Raw genomic sequence first — 20,146 nt, 5'->3', positions numbered from 1 at the left:
TCAGAGGTGTTGGCCCAGGCATGGAGTGTAATGTTATTCAGAAGCTTGAGGGTTAGCTGTTACCCTTAGCTGATGTAATCACTGTCTGCCATAGACTGAAAGGCATTTCGTATTCAGTTAAATATATACAATCAGAATTCAATCATTTTCCTCTTTAGTCCCTCCTTTTTGGAACACCAATAATTAAGAACATAAGAAGATAAGAAAGTTTACAAATGAGAGGAGGCCATTCGGCCCATCTTGTGCGTTTGGTTGTTAATATTGATCCCAGAATCCCATCAAGCAGCTTCTTCAAGGATCCCAGGGTGTCAGCTTCAACAGCAGGAGTTGGTTCCAGGCCCTCACAATTCTCTGTGTAAAAAAGTTCCACCTATTTTTTGTTCTGAATGCCCCTTTATCTAATCTAAATTTGTGACCCCTGGTCCTTGTTTCATTTTTCAGGTCGAAAAAGTCCCTTGGGTCGACACTATCAATACCTTTTAGGATTTTGAATGCTTTATTAGGTCTGCGTAGTCTTTGTTGAAGACTGAATTCTTTAGCCTGTCTGCATATGACATGCCTTTTAAACCCAGAATAATTCTGGTCGCTCTTCTTTGCACTCTTTCTAGAGCAGCAATATCCTTTTTGTAGTGAGGTGACCAGAACTGAACACAATATTCAAGGTGAGGTTTTACTAATGCATTGTACAGTTTTAACATTACTTCCCTTGATTGACACTTTTCACAATATATCTGAGCATCTTGTTGGCCTTTGTTATAGCTTCCCCACATTGTCTAGATGAAGACATTTCTGAGTCAACAAAAATGTCTAGTCTTTTTCATAGATTCCTTCTTCAATTTCAGTATCTCCCATATAATATTTATAATGCACATTTTTATTTCCTGCGTGCAGTACCTTATACTTTTCTCTATTAAATGTCATTTGCCATGTGTCTGTCCAGTTCTGAATCTTGTCTAGATCATTTTGATTGACCTTTGCTGCTGCAACAGTGTTTGCCACTCCTCCTATTTTTGTGTCGTCTACAAATTTAACAAGTTTGCTTACTATACCAGAATCTAAATCATTAATGTAGATTGGGAATAGCAGAGGACCTAACACTGATCCCTGTGGTACTCCACTGGTTACTTCATTCAATTCTGAGGTTTCTCCTCTAATCAGTACTTTCTGTTTTCTACATGTTAACCACTCCCTAATCCATGTACATGTGTTTCTTTGAATCCCAACTGCGTTCAGTTTGAGAATTAATCTTTTATGCGGGACTTTGTCAAAAACTTTCTGGAAATCAAAATAAACCATGTTATATGCTTTGCAATTATAAATTATCGATGTTGCATCCTTGTGGCAAAGTGCCCCACCCCTGGGCTATTTATTTGTGTTGCTTGTTGCGTGTAGTGTGTTAATGTTGGTGTATAGTCATTGGTACACGGGATATAAATAGGTCTGTGTAACATGAGTGTTTAAAATGTATATTTGTATTTAGGCACGAGGATTGCACAGCACTTCATGTGCAGGTAAAATGTAATAATATGTGAGCACAGGGAATTGCAGTGGTTATTAATTCATGTGCAGTTGTACCGAGACTCCAATTAAATGTTTGATTAGTAATCGAGTCTCGGTACAGCTGCATAAAAGCAGCATGTTTTTACTCACTCGGGGTTGTGTGTTCAGTGAGTGGAGAACGGATGTGGAGAAGGAGAGTAAACAAAGTAAAATAATGTAGTTAGACCTGTCTTGACTCACCGTGTTTGTTTGTCTGTTAGTCCACTGTTTGTTTAGTGTTAGTGCGTTTTGTTTCATCTCTTTGTTTTGGCTCCAGTGCCGTGTCCTGTGTTTTGTTTGTCTTGCAACCTTTTATTTTCTGATTATTGTTTAAACTACGCAACAGCGCAATTCATATTTCACCTGCCGTACTGAGTGTTTCTTCCGGGTCTGACGTCACCACACACGCCATCCTGTTCCAATCCTCAAAACAATCGAGCAGGTTAGTTAGACATGATCTCCCATTCCTAAAACCATGTTGACTGTCTCCCAGGATACTGTTACCATTTTGGATATATTATAGTTTCCAAAAGTTTGCATATAATAAAAGTCAGGCTTATTGGTCTGCAGTTACCTGGTTCAGTTTTGTCTCCCTTTTGTGGATCGGTATTACGTTTGCAATTTTCCAGTCTATTGGTACAACCCCTGTGTCAGGAAACTGTTGCATGATCTAGGTTAGCAGTTTGTAAATAACTTCTTTCATTTCTTTGAGTACTATTAGGAGGATCTCATCTGGCACAGGGGATTTGTTTATTTTAAGAGCTGCTAGTCCCTTTAACACTTCTGCCTTGGTTATGTTAAAGTTATTTAAAACTGGATAGGAACAGGTTGACATGTGGGGCATGTTGTCCATGTCCTCCTTTGTAACTTCCTTTCTAACTTCCTTTTTGACTTGCATTTGCATCTCTTTCTGTGTACTTTGTTTTTGCTCCCTTTTAAACGCTCTGTAAAGTTCCTTTTTTCGCTGAATATTTTTTTTAATTGATCTATTAAACCATTTTGGCAATTTAGTTTTACATTTAGATTTGTCTACTTTAGGGATGTATTTGTTTTGCACCTCTAGTACTACATTTTCGAAGAACAGCCATCCTTTTTCTGTGGGTGTTTTCTCAATTTTACTCCAATCTACTTCTGTTAGTCTCTGTTTCATACCTTCATAGTTTGCTTTTCCAAAATTGTAAACTTAGCTTTAGTCATTACTTTTGGGGTTTTAAAAAGCACTTCAAATGAGACCATGTTGTGGTCTGAGTTTGATAGTGGTTTTCTGACCTCTGTTTTAGTTATTCTGTCTTCGTTATTTGAAAAGACTAAATCAAGGCATGCCTCCACTCTAGTCGGTGCCTTGACAAATTGTGTTAGGAAGCAGTCATTTGTCATTTCCACCATTTCAATTTCATGCTCCCCACCGGGTTTTCCCATTTTATATGGGGGAAGGAAACCCCCCATTAGTATGGCTTCTCCTTTGCTACACGCATTTCTAATGTCATTGTATAACAGATTATTTTGCTCGCCGTCTGAATCTGGCGGTCTATAGCATGCTCCTATTATGCCCGTTGTTTTTTTGTCTGTTATTCTGACCCATATTGATTTGGCTTTGTTTCAAGACTCTTATGTATAGTGCTACCCCTCCACCTCTTCTGTCCTGCCTGTCTTTCCTATACAGTGTATACCCACAAATATTATATTTGTCTCTATCACTCTCAGACAACCAAGTTTCTGTAACACCTATCACATCATAGTTACTTGTTAGTGCAGTAGCTTCAAGTTCTAAAATTTTGTTTCTGATACTTCTAGTATTTAGATAATTGTGTTCAGTTCTGGTCACCTCACTACAAAAAGGATATTGCTGCTCTTGAAAGAGTGCAAAGAAGAGTGACCAGAATTATTCCGGGTTTAAAAAGCATGTCATATGCAGACAGGCTAAAATAATTGAATCTATTCAGTCTTGAACAAAGAAGACTACGCGGCGACCTGATTCAAGCATTCAAAATTCTAAAACGTATTGACAATGTTGACCCAAAGGACTTTTTCGACCCGAATAAAGAAACAAGGACCAGGGGTCACAAATGGAGATTAGACAAAGGGGCATTCAGAACAGAAAATAGGAAGCACTTTTTTACACAGAGAATCATGAGGGTTTGGAACCAACTCCCCAGTAATGTTGTTGAAGCTGTCACTCTGGGATCCTTCAAGAAACTGCTTGCTGAGAAGTTGAAATCCCCCATTAGTATGGCTTCTCCTTTGCTACACGCATTTCTAATGCCATTGTATAACAGATTATTTTGCTCGCAGTCTGAATCTGGCGGTCTATAGCATGCTCCTATTTTTATGCCCTTTGAATTTTTGTCCGTTATTCTGACCCATATTGATTCGGTTTTATTTTCTTTGTCCAGGTTTAACACCTGGGCTTCAAGACTGATTCTTATGTATAGCGCTACCCCTCCACCTCTTCTGTCCCGCCTGTCTTTCCTATACAGTGTACACCCACAAATATTACCTTCGTCCCCATCACTATCAGACAACCAAGTTTCTGTAACACCTATCACATCATAGTTACTTGTTAGTGCAGTAGCTTCAAGTTCTAAAATTTTGTTTCTGATACTTCTAGCATTTAGATAAATACTTTTAATGGTTGTCTTTGTCTGTTTTTTTTGTTGATATCTCCCCCCTTCCTTTCTAGTTTAAATGCTTCTGAACCTGCTCGAAGGATCTTTTCTCCATGCTATCCATGTGTATAATATTTTAGTGGGCCCCACATGAACTAACCCATCTCGAGGGCCTGGGCAAATTAATTTTTAGGTCCCAGGTATATGTCACCTGTGTACACTCCTCCTCTGTGGCACATTAATTCAAACAAAGAATGCTGTGTCTTGATCGAGGGCGAGCTCGACAAACATATTTAGTTATTTTTTTGATAGTTATTTATTTGTGTAACATCTCCCTTTGGAATAGTCCCCCTGCTCCCATAATGCCATTCACCCTGTGTAGTTCCTTCATGTGGTAATTTGTGGATAGTCCACCCCTTGTTTGGTATTGGTAGTGAGAGTCATCTTTCATCATGTTTGGTCCCTTAGGGCACTGATCATATGTTATGGACAAAGCTAAGTTACCTAGCATCATTCATTTTTCTGCCCTGTATGTGCTGGACCCTATCTGCTCCACAGGGCCAGTCTATTCCGCTAGCATGTCTTGTCTGTCTAATGAACCTCCTACAGTAGTTCCAATCTGTGGAGTCATTGCTTCCAGGGCGTTCATTATTCCATGTGTGTCGTCCTGCGAAGGGGCCTGGGGTCTCGATCCCAGAGGCGAGCAAGGTTACCTGCCCCCCTTCAGTGCATCTAATTTCTTATTTTTTTACAATCTGTTATAGCCCCTATTTGTCCTAGCACGTCATTGCCTAGGATTGTTCCTTCTCTAGTGTTGCATACATAAAGCTCTGTAACTATATACGTGCATCCGATGTCCAGCAATGTCGGTTCAGATTTAAAAGCTCATTTTGTACCACCACCGACACCTTCAGTAATTACATAATCCCTGGTAACAGGAATAGGCAGGTTAGTTATCGAGACGGGATCTCCAGTATCTCTTAGCCTTAGTCTCTTTATCTCTACCTGACCGGCACTCTCTCTGTCGGTGTCCCCTGCTTGACACACCCATGGCAATTGCCTGCGAAGCGCACAGCACACACAGGGGTTTTATTCTTTTCCACCCCCCTTTTCTCATTCATCCTGTTTTCTATGCTCCCTGCCCAATTCATAATATCCTCATATGTCTTCCTTGGATTAACTCCAACCTCTAATGCCTTTTCCAAATGTGGTCTAAGACCACTCAAAACTGTCTGGGAGTCCAGAATAATCCCTGTATGCTTCCCATTTACGAATCCTATATTCCTGTGATGATTCTCCTTCTTTCTGTCTATCCCCCATTATTCAAGGCCAGTCAATGTGATTTCTTGCAGGCTACATAAAATTACAATTCCCTGTTCCCATTTCGGGTCCCAGCCACTTTTGGTCATTTTTACATACACTTTGGCATTTTTGCCACTCACAGACTCATTTATTCCATGTATGCTTTTTTCATGCATTGTAGCACTTGTGCTGCTTCCATATTCAATTATTTAATTAATACTTACTACTTGATCAAGGCTGTTACCCTAAAGTTGGCGCTGCGTGTCTGTGGTATCTACTGTGAAACCCTTTCCCCGGATTTACAGGCAGAAACTATGCATTAGTAAACGCAGCCAATATATTTTGTGAACAGAGTCCAAACCTACGCACTGTGCATCTAAATAACCCTGATAATACTTTTATCGTGGTCTCGAAACAATTTTATGCAGTTCTTTTAATCCTAATATACACATGACATTTAAATCAATCTCAATCTGTTAATGTTCTAGCCTTTAAATACAGAGTGTGGTTTTAGTCAGATTAACATACTCACCCTTCCAGGTACACAGGTAACAGACACAAGATAAACAACCAAAACATATTGAGAACCCTGCTCACAGCGCTAAAATCTGTAGAGGATTTATTCTCTGTTATCCAAAGAGATTCAGGTTGATTATCAGCTCTAGATATTTTATTCAATGTATACAAGGGAAGAGTCAGCAAAGACAAATGGAGTTACAGTAGATATGTATACAGGATTTTTACAAGCTTGAAGATAAGGTGTGTCTGGTGCATGTTACAACTGTGCTACCAGAAAGATCAGTAGGACAAAGACAATGTATAGCCCAAGATAAGATTAAAACAGAGCCATTGTTATCAGAGGTGATGGTGTAGCCATGGGGTGTAATGCTGTTCAGAAGCTTCAGGGTTAACTGTTACCCTTAGCTGATGCAATCACGGTCTGCTATAGACTGAAAGGCATCTCGTATTCAGTTAAATATATATCCTTAGTATTCAATAATTTTCCTCTTCAATACAAACCACCTGATACAAACTATCTGATGCAGAGAAGTGGCAGATGTCTGTATCACATCAATATGACAGTCTAAGGCAGGGTGTTGTGGGATAGTGCCACACCTCGGGTGTGTTGTGACACACAAAGACAGGTGTTTCATATTGTGGTCATGCAATGGCTATGAGGTCATTTGAAATGAAAAACAACTAACAAAAGTAGGGTTAAAGAGATGTCCTGAGATATCGCCACGGCTACGACATCGCACCCCATTCAAATGAACAGGAGGAAGATCCTTGCCATTGTATAATATATAAAATAAGTTATTGAACTTTCATGTAGATAACTTTGTCAGTTGGTCTTATTTATCCTTTTTCTCAAATAATTGTAGTTGCATACATGTTCTCCTGCTAACCCTTGTTTCCCAGTTGTTTTTCACAGTGTTTTTAGATGGCTGTCCTTCTTCTATACATCCCACATGGTTCTAGTTATGAAGGTCGAGGTGCACTTGTAGGAATCACTTTACACCACAGCCAGTTGACTCCAGCATTGCCCAGCAAGCCCCTGCTATCCAGAAAGAACTTAATCTGCCTCTGTTAGTCATTTGGATTCGATCCTGCTTTTGTAGCCCGCGGAGATTGGAAAGCTAGTGTTTATTTTTATCGCTGCAATCACCAGAACTCTAAAACTATTGTTACAGTGGTCGTGACTGACAGTGGAAACAGCTGGCTGCGAAGCGGCTACCACACAGAGCAGGGCAGGGGGAGGGTGTGAAGGTTTGGGGGCTGCACTGCATCTCTATGCCGTACTAGGAAAGATTAGAATTACTTAGAAAACATGCAGAAAGACAGGGCTCAGTAGTTTCCAGGGTGAGACTGCAGGACTAACTGGAACTTGATCCTGCGTTTGTTGACTTAAGATAATTGCTGTCTGTCAGGAGCCCTGTCTGTTAGGAGAGGTTAGTCACAGCCAGTGGTCATGTTAACGCTTTCCTTGCTGGAGGTGACCACATACTGTAATTGTCTATACAAACCCACAGTCGTGATTGTAGGTAAAGCTACTGCAAGAGCTGAATTAAAAGTAATTTTAGCCATCAAAAGAATTCCATTAATCTTACCTTTTTTTGCACTTCCATTTGCTACATAGGTCTCAAATGTGCAGTTTTGAAAGAAACGCATGTTTTGTGTACTACATTTGAGACATATATAACAGGGCTAGAAACTAACAAAAATGTGTACTAGTCCAAAGGCGTGCATTTTGTTTTCCTAAAAAGTAAACAGTTATAATTTAGATTTTTTTTTGTAAACATTTTTTTTTAACAGGCACCTTAGTAAACGCTCCTACAGATCGATCAGTCACCTGTTTGCACCTCGTTACTGAACAACTGCTGTACTGTGTGTGAGAAACTGACGCTGACAGCACCGACAGGATGACAGAGGAGAAAAAGCTCTGCCTGAAACTGACACCGATGACACAAATAAAATGTTTATTTTATTGTCATTACATGTGTTGCTATTTACAAAAATGCTGGCTGGTTTGTGGAGTTTAGGGTTACAGCCTGTGAGTGATTTAAATAACTATGAATTACTCTCTACAGTAATGAATATGCTCACGTACACATGCAGTCTTCACTAAAGCCCCAATTTAAAGACAGTGGGCCCGATCTTTGAAAGGATTGTGCACCGCGCAGAGGGGTATGCACGTCGCAAATGGCCGTTGTGCCGAAATTGTGTCAAGTTGCCATATTCGAAACGTCCTTTTTCGCGTCACAATCCATCCTGCGCTGTGCAGAGATAAACTGTATACATCGCGCAATATGGGGGGAGTGGCCAACAATATGCGTGATGCTTGTATATTTGAAGATATGCGCCAAGCACAAAACCAGGTTTGTGACGCGCTGAATAAGGATTGTAAAAGGACTGCGTTAACTCTGCGCACACTACCATTCCAGCACTGACTACAAACAGGCAACAATGGGAAACTTGGGTAGCCTGCAGCGTGTCCGTTGACATGTGGATGTGAATGGTGCAAGGCACACCCAGCAACAGCAACCCTGACATAGTCGAACACATGCTGAAAGGGTGCACCGGCCTTGGCACACATATGACGAGCTCAGCAATGAGCAAGTCGTGTCCAGGTATCGTCTCTACCGAGACACGCTGACTTATTTATGCCACGTGCTGCATGATGACCTGGTTCATTCATGTCTTGCAATTGGTAGTGTCTGTCTGTATGTGTATCCTGGCTACTGGGACCTTCCAGAAGGTAGCAGGTGATACAGTGGGGATCACCCAGTCAGCCTTATCCCGCCACCTCGACAGGTTTATAACCGCGTTGCTGCGACATGCTGAGGAACATATTAAATTCCCCAGTACCAGAGCAAATGGAGGAGATAATGCAGGGTTTTTATGAAGTTGCGCACCTGCTGTGCGTGGTAGGTGCAATTGACTGCACCCCTATTGCTATCCAGGCACCTGTTCCGGTTGTCCTGTTCTATCAGGATTCCTGTTGTATTCAGAATAGTGGGAAATTTGAATAGCTATTCCATGCCATGTAAACAGGGTATTCCGAATGAATCCGTCCGTATTCTGGATACCAGTATTCTGAAAACGTGATCCTGAATACCCCCTTAGTATTAGGATACTATCAGAATACTAGCCCTTCTAGACACCTTATTCAGAAAACCAGTTTTTTTCTAGACACACAAGTCGTCGTTTTATAATCTATAATGTATAAGATGACGGCTTTTTGTGTGCCCAACAAAGCCTTTGCAAAAACTGTGCACAAATATATTAGTACTTGTATGACCCCAAACCGGTCGCCGACTATGCAATATCTTCCTATTTTTTTTTTAATCTTTAAGTTTTTTGGTAGATCAACAGTCAATACCAAGAGATAGAGATATCATATTAGCATATGATAATGCACTGGTAATTAGAAACATGAGATGCAAATGTATTCTAAGTGGACATTCAATATGCTCAATCAAGTTTGAATTGGGCGAAAGCCCTAATTTGTCTGAATATACCAATATCTGCTGATAATTGTCATGCGCTTGTTCCAATAACTGAGCACCGCTGGCTCAAACAATGTCACAGTAACAGTTATGTGTTTTATCACTGTACTGATATGATGGACAGCGGTAGTGTGTTTACATATACAGTTATATGTGTTCTTCACTGCTCCACAGGCATATCGGTATCCAACGTGTACCATCAAAGTATAGAAATGTAGATTGAGAGAAGGATGATGAGGAGAGGGGGGTCCTGCCTGTTATCTTTGCTGTGTGTTGCCACTCCTCTGTAAATTAATTGTATAAATACGTCATACACCCATCTTGTGGCCCATTGCTTGATTTGGCTATTCCATAGGTTCCTGCGCATTACAGGTGAGGGGTGGGCAGCTGCAGTTCGGAGATTTAAACACCGACAGGGCACGCTTGCTATGAAAGGCACGCTAACGTTTACCTAAAGCCAGACCGGTGATACGATCAACCAATCAAAGACCTGTATTTTCTCTGCAGCAGTTAGCTGAGCTGGGACAAACAGTTCTGCTAACTGTAATTTCTGGCCATTTTTATACAGCTGTCCAGCCTGCTGAATGTCGTTGTTGCTAAGTGTACAGAGACTGTTCATTTATTGAGAAATCATAGTAGGCTACAATTAACATTTTAGGAGCGCATTTAGAACGTTAGGTTATTACCATAATCCTGGTTCCCTGAAAAGAGAATGACAGCCATTACTGAATGGGAAGAGCCCTCTCTGACCGCCAATCACTGAGCATATATATAAAAAAGCTGCCCTATCAGGACCCTGCTGTGAGGGGAAAGTCCCTCCCACCTCCTCCTGAAGAGGGACATCCTCATAGTAGCACATCGCCATTTTCTTTCGAAAACAGAGGTCGTGAAAACAAGTGCTCGTCCTGTCTAGGCAGCTTCGCCCCGCACTGGTGAAAGCCAAAGGAGGACCCAGTTGATTGCACTGATATGGCGTCTTAGGTGGGGCTGCTGCGCTCGGAAGCTATTCACCGGTGCTGAATCAGTTGGTGCCGGGATCGGTGTCTAGGAGAGCGCTGTCGGTGCCGAGTCAATCAGCACCGATGGGTAGCGCAGTCAATGCCGGGCTGTAGACGGCTCCGAAGAGGTTCACCAGTACCGAATCAATTGGTGCCGGGAACGACGCCAAAGAGAGTGCTGTCAATGCCAAGTGGTCGGTGCGAGTGGTTGGTGCCGAGTCAATCGGTGCTGAGGTCGGTGCCTATGTATAGCGCGGTCGGTTCTGGGCTGTAGACGGCTCCAAAGCTAAAGGGGCTTGAGAGAGAGCTGTTTTTCTTTTTTTTTTTGGTCGCTGTGGTCGATTAAATCGGGGTACAGGATGACGCCACGAGCCCGCAGGGTCTCCTTACAGCACCAGAACAGCTCTCCACACTGTATCTGTCAACTACACGAAGCCTCGTGCAGTGAAAGAGAGTAATGGCCGCTTACCAATCTCCAAAGAGGGGTTGAAACCAGTTCTAGTCAGTAAACTGATGCGAGAATTAAATAGGAGCACTCTAAAAAATGCTCAAAAGCGTGATTCTACCATGGATTAAATACATTTGATGGTAAAAAACTGACAAATCAGCCAAATTCGGGCAAAGAAAGCACAAAACAATCTATGACCTGTCTCAGTGAAGTGAGAGAGAAAATGGCGATATGTTACTGTGAGGATATCTTTCTTCAGCAGGAGGTGGGAGGGACTTTCCCCTCCCAGCAGGGCCCTGATAGGGCAGCTTTTTTATAGATGCTCTGTGATTGGTGGTCAGTGAGGGCTTTTCCCATTCGGTAATGGTTGTTATTCAATTGAAAGTGAATTAATTATAATTCTTACAAAAATATGGCATAACGAAAAAAATCAATTCCAGTGACACTCAAAACCTTACAAACTGGGCTTAATCATGATGTTCAAATGGGTGAATAGAATGAATAACATAATGCATTTCTGTGTATTGTGTATATAAAAATGCTGGACTGATGTTTACTTTGCAGGTGAATGAACTGTTACATTTACAAATCAGAGTGTGCTACCACAGTAGACTTTTTCACAGCACGACTTATATAAAAAAAAAAAAATCATTCAGAAAAAAAAGACAGTATCCAAAGCCTTTTTTTTAAAATTTGCTTCAAAAACATACAGCTATGTCTGATCAGCTGGCCTTTAAAGAAACCTATATACTGTCCGTATTAAAACAGTGGCGTTATCAGCTCATTAATTTGAAAAAGCGCCTAGCTATGGAGCAAGTTGTGTATTTGAATATATGTCTCGCAATTGCTTTGTGCCGTTTTGGAATATCTCTCATTTCGTGCCAAAGCAGTATTTTTTGCGAGGCACAAATTTAGCAAAGGGATTGAGCAGAGATCGAAGATCGGGCCAGTATGTTTCACTGTAGACCTCGGGATGAAATTGTTAGCAAGGTGGCTATTTATTATTTTTTTTAATTAACAGTGGGAGAAAACCGCTTTAGCAAGTACATACAGAACTGGCGGACACTGAATCTACTAGATTGGATATTAATGCGAGAATAAAAAATACAAAAGTGATAGAGACGAATATAATATTAGTGGGTATACACTGTATAGGAAAGACAGGCAGGACAGAAGAGGCGGAGAGGTAGTGCTATACATCAAAAACAGTCTTGAAGCCCAGGTGTTAAATCTAGAAGAAAAAACCAACACATCAATATGGGTCAGAATAATGAACAAAAATTCAAGGGGCATAATAACAGGGGCTATAGACCGCCAAATTCAGATACCGAGCAAAATAATCTGTAATACAATGACATTAGGAATGCGTGTTGCAAAGGAGAAGCCATACTAATGGGGGATTTCAACTTCCCCCATACAAAATGGGAAAACCCGGTGGGGAGCAAGACAGCTGAAGTTAAAAAGACAAATGACTACTTCTTAATGCAATTTTTCAAGGCACCAACCAGAGGAGAGGCATGCCTTGATTTAGTCTTTTCAAATAACGAAGACAGAATAACTAAAACAGGTCAGAGAACCATTGGCAAACTCAGATAAAAATGTGGTCTCATTTGAAGTGAGTTTTAAAACCCCAAAAGTAGCAACTAAAGCTAAGGTTTACAATTTTAGAAAGGCAAACAGAAGTAGATTGGAGTAAAATAGAGAAAACATCTGCAGAGAAAGGATGGCTTTTAAAAAATGTAGCATTAGAGGCGCAAAACAAATACAATGCAAAAGTAGACAAATCAAAATCTGAAACAAAATGGCCAAAATGGTTTAATAGATCAATTAAAAAATATATTTAGAGATAAAGGCACTTTACAGAGTATTTAAAAGGGACCAAGAACAAAGTACACAGAAAGAGTACTTGAAACTGCAGAGCAAGTCAAAAAGGAAGTTAGAAAGGCCAAGAAAGAGATACAAATGAATATTGTCAAGGTGGCTAAAACCAATTCCAAAATGTTTTTCCAATATTATAACAGCAAAAGAACATTCAAGGAGCAGTAAAATGTCTAAGAGATCATAGATGAAAAGAAAAAAAAAGCAAATATATTAAATGATTATTTTTCACAAGTTTTTACAAAGGAGGATATGGACAACATGCCCCATATGTCGACATGTTCCTATCCAGTTGTAAATAACCTTAGCATAACCGAGGCAGAAGTGTTAAAGGGACTAGGAGCTCTTAAAATAAACAAATCCCCTGGGCCTGATGAGATTCTACTAATAGTACTCCAAGAAATGAAAGAAGTAATTTACAAACCGCTAGCCAAGATCATTCAACAGTCTCTTGACACAGGGGTGGTACCAACAGACTGGAGAATTGCAAACGTAATGCCGATCCACAAAAAGAGAGACAAAACTGAACCAGGTAATTACAAACCAATATGCCTGACTTCTATTATGTGGAGACTTATGGAAACTATAATAAGATCCAAAATGGAAAGTTACCCATATGGTAACTCACTGTTCACTGTAGCTTGATGAGGAACAGTCCCTGTCGGTTTTGCCTCTCTAACCCACGGGAGCTCCAGAGCCAATGCGACGCTCCCTTAAGAGTCCCCAGAGAAGACCGCAGCCAGGGTGCGAGCCTGCGCTCTGAGACTCACCCTGCACACCGAGCTGCTGCACTTGAGAACCCTCCGAATGAATCATTTCTAAAACTGAATTTTTTCAAAGTGCTAATATTGGAGGTTCAGCATCCTTCCAGGAACTTTAATATATTTTTGTTAGCTATAAGAAATAATGTGAATAGTAATTTGAATTGTGCTTTAGTAACTTTGAGTGCAGAAAGATCGCCTAACATTGCAGATAAAGACTGACATTGAAAAATAAGAATATGGGGATATAAGAAAGTTCCTCTCTATCTGTTATTAGGTAAGTGCGTATATCGCCCTTACAAATTGCTAGAGAACTGTTTATGCAATTGTGATAAAATTCTCTCAAGAAAGTGTCAGAATCTTGGGTAAATGGAGGAACCTCTGTCTGTCTGTACATGTGTCACACTTAAATTATTTTTACATGAACATATAGGTCACAGTGATATGGTGATGGCGCTAAATGTGGGAGATGTATGTTACTAATATGTATTTCAGTTTTCTTTCCAAAGCAGAGTTGATGTTGACGGTAAAGATCAGCAAGTTTGATTCCAGGAAGGAGCATACTGAAACAGTCCTCTAAATATGTTTTTTGTCCCTCAGGTCTGAGATTCAGGACCACTACCCCAATAGGTTCATCCAGAGAGACGACATTGACCGATTCTACATTCTCAACACCCTCTTCAACCTGGCAGGTAAGAGCAGCACACACATCCACACACACAGTGAATCACAGCGCTGCTTTGAGCTTGTCTGGAAAAGCCGAAGTGCTAGGACGGAACAGCTTCTTCGTTCCATAAGCATCATGCCACAATGTGCCCTGCTCTCTCTCTCTCTCTCTCTCTCTCTCTCTCTCTATATATATATATATAGACAGAAAGGGCCCTATCTTCGTACGTGACTAAGGGGTCTAAGGGGCTTAAGCGTTCATGACTTGTGTGTGTGTGTGTGTGATTTTGTGTGCGTTTAGGTGTTTTGTGGGATTTAGTTGTCTGTCTGTTGTAAGTTATTCACGGCTAGTTAAATTAGCTGACATACACCTAAGTGCGATTCCTGAAGTATTTACACGTCTGTGTTACACCTGCTTCTATTTGGTTTAACTTTAGTCTCTATTGTTTAAAAGGTAGACAATTCACTATCCTTTTGAAAGCGAGAATGGCAGATTTATGGTTGCGGTGCAGGCAGAGAGAAGGAGAATAATGAGGAGGGGAGATATCCTTATAAGAACATAAGAACATAAGAAAGTTTAAAATGAGAGGAGGCCATTCTTACTCGTTTGGTTGTTAGTAGCTTATTGATCCCAAAATCTCATCAAGCAGCTTCTTGAAGGATCCCAGGGTGTCAGCTTCAACAACATTACTGGGGAGTTGATTCCAGACCCTCACGATTCTATGTAAAAAAGTGCCTCCTATTTTCTGTTCTGAATGCCCCTTTGTCTAATCTCCATTTGTGACCCCTGGTCCTTGTTTCTTTTTTCAGGTCGAAAAAGTCCCTTGGGTCAACGTTGTCAATAGCTTTTCGAATTTTGAATGCTTGAATTAGGTCGCCGCGTAGTCTTCTTTGTTCAAGACTGAATAGATTCAATTATTTTAGCCTGTCTGCATATGACATGCCTTTTAAACCCGGAATAATTCTGATCTCTCTTCTTTGCACTCTTTCTAGAGCAGCAATATCCTTTTTGTAGTGAGGTGACCAGAACTGAACATAATATTCAAGATGAGGTCTTACTAATGCATTGTACAGTTTTAACATTACTTCCCTTCAGCACTTCCAATTCAACACTTTTCACAATATATCCGAGCATCTTGTTGGCCTTTTTTCTAGTTTCCTCACGTTGTCTAGATGAAGACATTTCTGAGTCAACAAAAACTCCCAGGTCTTTTTCATAGATTCCTCCTTCAATTTCATTATCTCCCATATGATATTTATAATGCACATTGTTATTGCCTGTGTGCAGTATCTTACACTTTTCTCTATTAAATGTCATTTGCCATGTGTCTGCCCAGTTCTGAATCTTGTCTAGATCATTTTGAATGACCTTTGATGCTGCACCAGTGTTTGCCACTCCCCCTTTTTTTGTGTTGTCTGCAAATTTAACAAGTTTGCTTACTATACCAGAATCTAAATCTTTAATGTAGATTAGGAATAACAGAGCTTTTGCTAGATCTCGTTAAGATAACGCAAATAATATTTAAATTAGTAAGTTGCGGCTCTCTTCATTAACATGTTTTTTCTTGGTACATACAACAAAATGTGCACTTTGTGAATTGTCGTAACGAAAATGCTAAATGCTGTATGTTTGCACTGCGATTGGCCCATCTTAGTACATCTACCCCTTAGTCATTTACAAACATCAGGGCTAAAGCAGCCCTGCCTACACCTGCCTAAAAAAACATTACTTTAATCAGTTTAGTCATGTATGAAAATAGGGCCCAGAGAGTAGATGGACTGACAGAGTTGAAAGGATACATTGCCACATGATTTGATTGAAATGAGGAAGTACGTTGAGCCCTGTAATTTAGGATTTAGATTTGTAGACACATGGTAATACTAAACCCAGACCCTCTCAGAGTGATTGTAAACCCAGATGTTTGGTAATGTTGCTAGTAGTGGAGAATATAGACACCCATAGAGTACATTCAAATTCTGAATAGCAGTTTTAGTTGTTCTCCTTGTGCACACTACTGTATCAATCTATAATTCCTCATCTAAAACTAGATAACTCTCTTTCCTCTCAGTAAGCTCCCTGAACCTGACCTAATAACACAGGGACAATGTGAACAGGACCAGGTGAACCATTCCCTGACTGTGGGGAGGGCAAAACCCAATGCAGAGCTCCCTATGCTGCCAAGACACAACTTGGTGCAGCCAGGATTCAAATCACGCTCGCGTGACTTACCCTGCACTCCCAGTAGTAGCCCTTTTACTAGGTCAGCCATGGAGGAACCCCAAATTGTGAAACAGGTTCAAGTTCTAGAGCTGAAAAAGGGCCTAGCTTTTACAGCTTCAGAAAGGTCAGTGATCACACTGTCTTCAGAACATATGTCATAAACACTTTGATTGCAATGTAAACTGGAGGCTTCTGTGTACAGTGTCTCCCCAGACAAGGTTAGTTTCAAACCCATTCTCTCTCGCACTGCGTGTCCTACTTTCACTGAGGTCTGAGGTTGTGGGCTAAATTGTGTCTCATTTATCTGGTATGGCAGGAGCCGGGAGCCTGAAGCATTATTGATTGAGCTGCCCTCGTTTCTAGTGTGTCATTTTGTTTTGTTTTCTTTCCTAGAAACCTACCTGTATGCTTGCCTCGTCAATTTTTTCACCAACTGTACCAGATACATCAAGTAAGACCTTTACAGTGCTCTCAAAGCCATGCCTGCAAAGAGATTAATATGAATGTGAAACTTTTTATAGGCCAAATGTTCTTTAGACCATATGCCTTGAGGGAACATCTTGAAACATTTAAGTAGGATTTGTCTGTCTGTCTTTCCTGGGGAATCTATTTTTCCTGATACTTGTTGTAAATTAAGATACTGTATTGATTTAATATTGAGTGTTTAAAACAAAGGTGATGGCTCATTTATACTGCACCACTAATTTTTTTAAATTCTGCTCTAATGCTCTACACATCAATACACAGAAGATATGTAACCATGATCTTTTTTTTTCCCCACTAGCTGGCAGAAAGGCTACAAACACGGGGATCTCTTCATGTCGTTCCGCAGCATGTTCCAGGACGTCCGGGATGCCATGGATTACATGCATGACACGGTCAGGACCTCTCATTTCTAATGCTTACAGGGCTGTTGAGAGCACGGACACATGCTTTTAAGTGACACCTAAAGGGACACATTTTCAAAATATTTAATTTCTTACCTTTTTGGTCCTATTACATGTGTTTTGTATATAAGTTAATAGGTTGTGTGTAGGGTGTGTCTTATAGTACAAGAAATGTGATCTCATGCAGTGTGTGGTGGATATTTTATATTGGTTATCTAAGGTAAATTAAGTAAACCACATTGGTTAGTATTTATTAAAAGCAACAGTGCAGCTGGAGAAACTTGCATGAGCAGCATTAGGGATTAAGTGACTTTTACCATGTTCAGATTGTAACAATTTCATTTGTTGCTTTTCTGGTTTTGCAATTTTGGTAGTACTTTCTTAAAGGTAGCAGTATGTTGTGTGTTTTGTGTTTGTTTTCATTTTTGAACATTGGAGTCAGGTGTGGTGTTCTCAGCACGGCATGACATCTGAACACAGAGTAACATGTCCTGGAATTTGGGCAAATACTTCACTGTTACTGGTTGAGATCTGATATGTGATTTATAATACTACTATAATGTGTAGACCCTCATATTGATGTGCTACAGCCACCTGAAATTCAGAGCCGTTCCCCAATGATTTAAAACCTCTAGCTTATCCCAGCAGGGTATCAAATCAACCCTTAGTAACTGATGTCCCTTTTCAACCATACTTTAAAACAAGGGTAAGCAATCCATTCAATTGCAGGTCCAATGGAGGTCAATTAAATAATGAAGGATCTTGTTGGAACAAAGTCCTGCAATGGAATGAGTTGGGAGTGCCACGGTTGCCTTTCCCTGCTCTAAAATAGAAAAAACTGTGGCTGTAGAAAATGACCACTAGGGGTGTGCATGCGTAATTGCTGCCCCTTCTTAAGCTGTTATTTTGCACAGGGAGTTTGTATTTACTCATATTTGCCACAGTTGCTGGAGGGGGCAGCAGTTACTGTTGCACACCCTTGATCATCATTTCCACCCTCACTTAATAGAATATCAGACGGGAAAGAAGTTAAAAATATTAAACTGCTGCTGGTCTAGAGCATTCTTTACAGTCTGTACAGTGACTCAATGTAATGTTCTGCTCTTGTGTGCCAGGGTATCCTGAAGGAAAAGACACTGAAAAACCTGGAGAAGTATGTGATAAAAGACGTAAGTGATGACATTCCAGACTGTATAACAACTCCATCTGAGCTGGACTCGCACGTCCTGGGTTACTGAGCTCTGTGACACTACTGCAGAACTCGCAGCATGGGAAACACATGACCATTCACAAAGTTATACACAAGACAGTAGAAAAATATCAAATTAGTACTCACCCACTTTTGAGATTTATGTCCTTCCTAAGGTTTCACAGACTCCCATTAGTACTAATCCTGGACTACCTGCTGTTACCTTTGGTAAGGTCGTACAAGATTAGTGCTAATCGAGGTCTGTGAAACCACTGTATAATGTACCAAGATTTTTATAGAATGGCATTAGATTCTGCTCTGAACACTGTGTGAGTTACAGTTCTTGTGTCCCTCCCTCGAAAATATAGTGAAGATGCTAGGCTGGTTAATGCAGTACAAGGATGGTGAAGATGCTTGACTAGGTTAATGGAGCATGAGGATGGTGAAGATGCTAGGCTGGTTAGTGGAGCACGAGGATGATGAAGATGCTAGAGTAGGTTAATGGAGCACGAGGATGATGACGATGCTAGATTAGGTTAATGGAGCACGAGGATGATGAAGATGCTAGATTAGGTTAATGGAGCACGAGGATGATGAAGATGCTAGATTAGGTTAATGGAGCACGAGGATGATGAAGATGCTAGTCTGGTTAATGGAGCACGAGGATGATGAAGATGCTAGATTAGGTTAATGGAGCATGAGGATGATGAAGATGCTAGATTAGGTTAATGGAGCACGAGGATGATGAAGATGCTAGTCTGGTTAATGGAGCACGAGGATGGTGAAGATGCTAGATTAGGTTAATGGAGCACGAGGATGGTGAAGATGCTAGATTAGGTTAATGGAGCACGAGGATGATGAAGTTGCTAGTCTGGTTAATGGAGCACGAGGATGGTGAAGATGCTAGATTAGGTTAATGGAGCACGAGGATGATGAAGATGCTAGATTAGGTTAATGGAGCATGAGGATGATGAAGATGCTAGATTAGGTTAATGGAGCACGAGGATGATGAAGATGCTAGTCTGGTTAATGGAGCACGAGGATGGTGAAGATGCTAGATTAGGTTAATGGAGCACGAGGATGGTGAAGATGCTAGATTAGGTTAATGGAGCACGAGGATGATGAAGTTGCTAGTCTGGTTAATGGAGCACGAGGATGGTGAAGATGCTAGGATAGGTTGCATTCTCATTGGCAGAGCACCTGTCAGGAGCTCTTCTATCCTGTGCCTTATAACATGAAGATAGGGCCGCTGGGCCTACTGCACTGCTAGCGTTTCATAGACTTCCTATTCATCCTGAGTATCCCTGTGTTTCAGCCCCGGCTACCCCTCTTGCTGAGCCGCATCAAAGAGGTAGCCAGCGTCTTCCTGGCCACGAACAGTGACTACTGCTACACTGATGTGAGTATAAGAGAACCCTGCCCCTGAAGAACTTCAAACATCATTTTGAATTATTTTTGAACATGTCCTGTACTCTGTGCAGTTTGCAATCATTCTGAGTGGGTCTGTTTCTCCAATATTGAGTTCTCTAATTCTGCCTTTACCCAGATTTGGGCTTCTATGAGCTTGTCTGGAGAATCCAAAGTGCCTTCACTGAAGAGTCTTCCTCATTCCATAGGAAGCCATGCGGCTTTTCAGCTGGGCCA

General features: G+C 40.8%; 1 protein-coding gene across 3 annotated transcripts in view; it reads left to right on the top strand.

Annotated features, from left to right (window-relative positions):
• Window positions 1-20,146, top strand: part of LOC121303196 (cytosolic purine 5'-nucleotidase-like) — a 118,413-nt gene that overhangs the window by 84,206 nt on the left and 14,061 nt on the right. For 2 of the 3 annotated variants that reach the window (XM_041233748.1, XM_041233746.1), the window contains 5 exons: window positions 14,140-14,231; window positions 16,820-16,877; window positions 17,211-17,304; window positions 18,429-18,482; window positions 19,818-19,901. In XM_041233748.1, the coding sequence (XP_041089682.1) occupies window positions 14,140-14,231; window positions 16,820-16,877; window positions 17,211-17,304; window positions 18,429-18,482; window positions 19,818-19,901 (382 nt within the window). The remainder of the gene's footprint in view (window positions 1-14,139; window positions 14,232-16,819; window positions 16,878-17,210; window positions 17,305-18,428; window positions 18,483-19,817; window positions 19,902-20,146) is intronic. The other variant, XM_041233747.1, reaches the window with a different exon arrangement.

Source organism: Polyodon spathula, chromosome 31 (assembly GCF_017654505.1).
Source record: "Polyodon spathula isolate WHYD16114869_AA chromosome 31, ASM1765450v1, whole genome shotgun sequence".
Lineage (NCBI taxonomy): Eukaryota > Metazoa > Chordata > Actinopteri > Acipenseriformes > Polyodontidae > Polyodon > Polyodon spathula.
Note: the sequence above shows the minus strand (reverse complement) of the source record. Positions and strands in the feature narration are given on the sequence as shown.